At 37.0% G+C, this 7372-nt stretch overlaps 1 protein-coding gene across 1 annotated transcript in view; it reads left to right on the top strand.

Annotated features, from left to right (window-relative positions):
• The window catches only part of Fmn2 (formin 2), a 307518-nt gene that overhangs the window by 219297 nt on the left and 80849 nt on the right, over nucleotides 1-7372 (top strand). The window contains exon 16 of the mRNA XM_005375457.1: nucleotides 1711-1803. Coding sequence (XP_005375514.1) covers nucleotides 1711-1803 — 93 coding nt within the window. The remainder of the gene's footprint in view (nucleotides 1-1710; nucleotides 1804-7372) is intronic.

Genomic DNA, 7372 nt, shown 5'->3' with positions numbered 1-7372 from the left:
CAAAAAAAAAAAAAAAAAAAAAAAAAAGAAATATTAAGAGGATAAAAAGTGCAGGATTTTGGAGTAAAGGAAGTGACTCAAGAACAACTCTCTGGTTTGGGCCTGAATTTTTAGGTTAAGTAGTGGTACCACCAGCAAAGGGAAAACAGGGAGGTAGCAAGTTTAGAGAAGGTAGTGGTGAGTCCTGTGTTGATAGGACTTTGATATGGGCAGAAATATATGTGCCACATATGTCAGATAGGCTTTGATATGGGCAGAACTTTAATGTGTGTGTCTGAAGCAATAAGACAGCTGAGCTGAGGGTATGAATTGGGCAATCTCTGGCATCTTAGGTGCAAGATAGTGCCTGGGGGGAGACAGGAGGGAAAACTGCAGATGCTCACGGTCTTAGCTTTTACTAAGCCAAATTTTCTCTTATCTTGGATGGGGAAAATGTATGCGAATAGTGCAGCCTTCCTGCATTCCCTTGCTGAGACAGCTTAATGAGGTGGGGAGAAGTAAGAGGAATATACAGTTTTATAAAGAAAAAGAAAACAAGTTAAAGAGTCTAAGTAGGAAGTCTTGTGGAATTGGCAACGATACCTCAAGAATTTGCATTTAGTCTGCAAATATCAGAGCACATTTTCCTGAGTCAAATATTGGTCTGACCAAAGTTTTGGCTTTCAAATGTGTATTTTTTTCCCCCAGTATTGGGGTTTGAACTCAGGGCCTTTGTAGTGAGCCCCCCCGCGCCCCCCCCTGCTCCTGGCCTTTAGTTTATTTGTTTGTTTACTGATAGGATCTCCCTAAGTCAACAAGTTGGGCTGGCTGGGCTTGAACTTGTGATCCTCCTGCGTCAACCTCCAAGAGTGCTGGGATTACAGGCATGGTTCACCATGCCCAGGCTCAAGTACATACTGTACTTTTCAATTTTGAGTGGCTTCCTTTTGGAATTGGGTTTCTTGCTCTCAGCATGATGACAGACATGGCTTGAGAAAATTTCATAGATAGTGCTTCTTAATTTGCCCAATTGGACCTGCAGATTACCTAAAATATTTATGATGTCACAGACATGATAGGAAGATTAACTTGGACATGAGATGAGGATTTCAACTATGAAGCTTCCTCTACAGTATAGGTGGACCCTTGAAAAAATTAGTGATTTATCTGAACGTTAGCTGAGGGTAATAATGCCCCTCTTACTGGTATATTCTAAGCATTAAACTGTAGATGAAAAAACTCTTGGCAGACTGCAGATACACTGTCATTATTGGTTACTATATTAACATTATGAACATTATTGGTTTTTGTTATTTTTCAGATATTTGGAATTTAGAGATAAACTTGTGTTAGGAGTTAGTTACATACGATGGCTACACAATGTACTAAACACTCTGCCATTATGCATCTATTAACAGATTTTATCCTCATCCCTGGACTGTGAGGCAGGTCCTAGTAGCATGCCCATTTTATAGATGAAGAGCTTAAGGTTCAGAGCAAGTGATAATTTGGAAGTGAGAGAACTGTGTAGATTCTGAAGACTTTCTTCTTATGAATCTCTAAACGGAAACCTTGGTCATAGACTTCTCCTGTTTCCAAAATATATGTGCCACATATGTCAGTGGAGGTGGTTAGAAAGATTTTTTTAATGTTAGCTAATATGTTTATAAAATTGTTTTAATGCTCCACTAACATTGTGACACTCTAAACAGTGTGCCTCTCTCTTTTCAGCCTGTGAGACGGAAGCGGGGAAAGTGTACCAGGTCTCCTCCAAAGAGCACATGCAGCCTTTCAAAGAGAACATGGAGCAATTTATTATTCAAGGTAAAGTTCAAAGAGATGTTTTGTTTTCTTTCCTATTCTGCAGAAAGGTAGAAGGCATTTTTCAAAATACACACTGCTTTGAAAGTGATTATTTTGACATTACAAACAAGACCAGATTTGGTTTAATCATGAGTCACAGGGATGTGAGAGACTAGCAATTTGTTAAACACGCTGTTCTGTAGATAATGTTCGTATTATTGTTGCTTTTTATTGCATGACAGTGAGTACACTAGACAGTAATTAAAATAACTCATACTTATAAAGGCATTGAATTCCTAGGTTTTATGTTATAGAAAATGAGATATTCTTTTCAGTTTTGACTATACTTATGACGTCAGTTCAAATCTAGTATTTATTTGGTTTGTCAAAACATTGTACCTAAAGAACAAAGCAGAGTGATGTTTTCCAAATCTTACACCATGATTTGCTATGTTTTACAGGATGTACTAATACCTCTAGGTGTTTAACACCTTTCTTCCAAAGCTTAAAACCTTTACAAATATTATCTCATGGACACTTCCTACATTCTTGAGATAAACAGTAATGAAACATTTCAGAAGATGCTAAAGAAATGATTTTCTTTTTAAAGAGGGAAAAATCTACTAAAAGCTCTGCTGTTTGAAGGCATTGAAACTTACAATGCTATCAAAGCCTTTACTACTCAAAACATTTCAGCTTTGGAATGTTCCGTCTCCTCTGAAGACCAGATTTGTATCATGCCGTGCTCTGGGAAAGTTCCTGCTCTTTCAGGAACTCTCCTAGAGGCCGATGTGGCATGAGACGGAGGCCAAGTAGCACTCTAGAGGTTGACCCCATCCTCTGTGTATAGGCTATGGTTTTTATAGTTTATTTAAGTGTCATTAACGATGATTTACAATGAATGAGTCATGTTGCAATTGGATTAAACGTAAGCACAGCTTTTTTTAGATGGGAAAAAACTATTTAATCATGTAAGAGAATCATGAAGATTGAAACAGAACTCTCTGTTCAGGTTCATAAATCAAAGTGATTGTCATTCTCAAATGCAGAGCTCCTGGTGGAAAACATACTTACTGAGTCCTAAAAGGGCCTTTGACCAAAATCATTAGTCCTATAGTTACATACGATAGGACTTATAAACTCATTTTGTTTTTAGTGGTGAATAAAAGTGAGTCTAGATTTTTTTTCATCCACTGGAATTTCAAGATCACCAATGTGCAACTTTTAAGAACAAATGATGTATAAGTTTGGAAATTCCATAGGTGCAAGCATGGAACATTCATTGTGCCTTGTGAGAAAGAGTCCTTAGTTCTAGAACTTACTCAAAAAGAAATCAAGCAATTTACTAGGTTCTGCATCCAAACTATAACAACTGTTGCATACATTAATAGTCACATTATATGGTTTATTATGAAATTTTATGAACTTATCATTTTAAAGATTTTTTAGTTTTTTTTTTTTTTTTTTTTTTTTTTTTTGAGACAGGGTCTCACTATGTAGTACAGGCTGACCTTGACCTCACTGTGTAGCCCAGACTGGTCCTTAACTCATGACAATCCTCCAGCCTCAGCATTCTGAGTGCTGGGATTACAGACATGTGCCACCATGCCCAGCTGAGATTATTTTTCTTAATGACTGAATCTTTGTCATTTTCCAGAAATGAACAGTAAAATTATATTTTGTAATCTATTTGGAGTTTAGAAACTATGCTTCTACACCAAAGATGATCAGCCATAAATGATATGTTTGAGAATCATTTCTGATGAGTTAGTGGTCAGTTAGAGACCTTTGGGATTTTTTTAGTACTTGACACATAGAAAAGATGGGCTTGCCTTGTCATATTAAATGGATAAGTATCTCCTTAGATTTTTAATGATTTTCCAAAAAGATCATTTAACCTATTATTATGAAGTTAGGTTATTAGCAATTTTATACATCTCTATGTTAAATAAATCATTTTGTTGCAAGGATAATGATTTACTTTTTGTGAGTTTTGTATATATTTTAAGTAAGTAATACATTATTTATAAGTAAAGCTAATGCATTAGCTTTTAGTTGCCAGGACAAAATACCTGACATTGAAAATCTAAGGGATAGAGACTGAGCTTTGGCTCATGTTTTCAGAAGTTTCAGTCCATGGTTGACTGGCTCCAGGGCAGAAACATCAACGCAGAAGGAAATGGCAGAGTAAAGCTGTTCATTTCACGGTAGCCTGGAAATAGGACCTATAGGGGAAGAGCACCTGAAAGAAATGGGCCAGGGGCAGACAATATCCCCAAGGTCACACCTTCAGTACCCACCCAGATACACCCAGAAGTGTGCTTTACTCTTCTCCTAGGCAGCCCTCCAATCAATCAAGTCAACAGTTAAGGTGAATCATCACAGTATGTCACTGTTCTGCCCTTAGGTTGAACAGGATGAGTCTGCCTTCGTAGCTCTTCTGCCACTTCCAGTTGTCTTTTTAACTTCTTGTCTAGTCCTACTCAAATGTTCTATGACTATTTGTTGATTAAAACTATTTGCTGCTGGAGATGTACCTTTGTAGTAGAGTGCATGCTTCTCATGTGTAAGACTCTCATTCTATCCCTTGTGCCATACATACATACATAACATTTTTTATTGTTTTCTATGTAGCCATGCATTCTTTTGGATATATATTGCAGTAGTGTATAAGAAAATGTATGTGTCTTAATGGGTCTTGCATTCAGGATTATCTTAAAGACAGATGATAACAACATAACCCACAACAAAAAAAATCTTTTAGAAAAACACATTTGCCAACTTTAAATGTACAGTTAAAAGCAATAGATTTCAAACTATCTGTCTCTTAAGGGAAATCTTTATGAAAGTAGCAATTTTCACTCCTATTTCTTCTAGTTATCAGGACAAAATTCTAAAATCCAATTTATAAACTAGAGAAAACACCACCTTAGTACAAATCATGGATGCCAAAGCTTTGCTTGTATTTAGGTTTTATCAGTAATACATCAATGTCTGTGTTCAGATTAACATCTAGAGGCACAGACTTGTTTTCATATATCTAATAAAAATCTTTTCTAATGTGCTTTATTCTCAAAATCTAAAATCTCTCAAACAACCCAGGAAACAGACTACATCTAATACTGGCTAAAAGTTTTTACTGCATTAACTCCCACAGTATAACAGAAACATCCCCTATCCCTGTAATTCGGCTATTGTGTGGTTTGTGGAACACATTCTAACAATCATTGTGGATCTCATCTAGCCCTGAAACCCACTGATTCATCCAGCTTTTGCCCTCCCTGTTTTCCTTATTCTGCTCAAGCCAAGATTTCATGGTCTCTGTTTAAACACCCCTTCCCTGGGAATGTCCCTCATGTCTGGTCTAGGATAGGCAGGTTTCGTGCATTTAGTCCTGCTTCTGCAAGGCACTCATTGTTTGTAAAGGCAATAACATAGAAGAGCTAAATTGAGACAAATTGGACCTGAAAGCAGGAGACCACTTAGAAGATGATTGTGGTAGAGTGTTAGGGAGATGAGAAGCCCTGTATGGAGGAAGAGGTGATGAGAGAGTAGATTTCAGGAAGTCTAACAAGACAGAATCAAGTGGACACAGATGATAGTTATGTGTCCAAACTTCATACCTTAGTGGCAGGGAGAGTGATATTACTAGTCACTAAGGTGAATATAGGTTAAATACCCTTTATGCCAAATGGTTGGGACCAGAAGTATTCTGCTTTTGGAATATTTATGTAGAATTTACCTGTTGAGCACCCCAATATGAGGAATCCAAAAGTCCCCCACCTCAACAGTTTTGGATTTTGGAGCACTTTTGATTGCAAGATTTTAGATTACAGATGCTCAGCCTGTATAGGAAAATATTTGAGGGGTAAACATGATCACTTCTGAATAAGTATATCAGTGTGCATGCCCCATGTGGAAATGGATGGATGAACTGAACTCAGCCTAGTGATCGTCAGTTGAGGATTAAACACCATAGGAAATGATTGTATAGTAGAGGTAGTTACCTAAGAAACAAAGAATATACAGGGCCAGGGGGTGTATTTTGGAGGAGAATAACATTCACTAGGAGGACAGAGAAAAGCACCTGCAGGTGTAAATACTCAGGTAGGATGGAAACTGAGAGAGGCTGACACAATGGAAGTTTGAGTTGGAAAGAGTTTCCGGAAAGAAGAGAATGATCACAGTAGTATGTGTTCAAATGGATTCAACAGGATCAGGACTGTGAGCATAAAGTTGGGGCTCATGGGTAATCTGAACAGAGTATGTGTCTTGGGGTTGACACAAATGTAAGCGAGTATTCTGAGCTTAACTATTTTAGATAAGTAAGGAGGTGAAATGGCACCAGTCTGCAACAATTTTTAAAGTTACTGTAAAGTTACTGCAACAGTTTTTAAAGTTACTGATGTATTTGTGATGAAGAAAGCTAATTCTCAATCTCCAGGCTGTTATTCAGCATTTATTTATAGGTTCTGTTAAATTTTTTGGACCTTTTTTTAAAAGTTGTATCAGAAAGAGGAAATAAAAAGATGAAATTAAGTAAGTGTTCTAGGAAACCTCATGATGTCTCCCAGAAGTCAGCATACTTCTTTCTTTCCCCATCCCCCTCTTTATTTCTGAATCCAAGTTGTGCACTGAACAAAGTGTGTACGCACAACCACATTATTGTTGCCAAGCGATGGAGGACCTTAGATGTATTGGATTTCTATTATATCTCTACCTGCTCCTGTTGAGGTCACTGGGCCAGAAGTAGGAGCCAGGTTCTCTTGTGTGGGCCTTTGCTGCCTTTTTTGCACACATGCTATATCTTGATGTGTATACACTTTAAAAGTTAATAAAAGGAGGAATTTCTTTCCTGATGCTAATAAATGAAGTCCCTGCTGTGGTTTTATAAATCAAAAATAGCTAATGTGTTTTTGCAAGAACCTCACTCTCCATATCTTCCCCTTTTCCCAAGCATTTTTTTCCCACAAACTAAGTGTAGTTAATTGAAGCTGAACAATTCCTGTGGGGGAACAGAACCAAGATGAAAATGCATAAATCTGTAATCACATGCTTATCATTAGAAGGGTGTTGACATCTCAAGCCTTAAATATACGATCTTTACTATTGGTAATACTACACTCAAGGATGAAGAGATGGTGAAAGCCGTGGTTGTTAGCTGTGCTAAAGACTGTCAAGTCTACAGAAAGGAGATCTTTTATCAGAAATGCATCCCTAGCACCCTGTAAGAAGCGCCCATGTTCAGATCAGGGTGACCATATTCAGCGTTGCTCTTATTTCTATTTCTGAAAATGTCATATAATAGTTTCTGTGGTAATGAAAAAGGCAACTTTGATTATTTTAAAGTAATCTTTCATTGACCATTCATAACTGAAAAATAAGCAATCCTTGTTTTTTACACAATTGTTTTTATTCATTATCTATGTGACGATGTAATCACTGCTGACCCTTAAAACTGTTTACGCTGTGGTAAAGAATTTTTTTTTTATTTTAAAGATAAAAGGAGGGAAACATTAACAGACATACAACATTTTACAACATATCACAAGCACAATACAGACAATACAGAGTTACAAACAAAGTGGTA

This window comes from Chinchilla lanigera, unplaced genomic scaffold (assembly GCF_000276665.1).
Source record: "Chinchilla lanigera isolate Chin_1 unplaced genomic scaffold, ChiLan1.0 scaffold00005, whole genome shotgun sequence".
Lineage (NCBI taxonomy): Eukaryota > Metazoa > Chordata > Mammalia > Rodentia > Chinchillidae > Chinchilla > Chinchilla lanigera.
The sequence above is the reverse complement of the archived record's forward strand: the minus strand, read 5'-3'. Positions and strand labels throughout refer to the sequence as shown.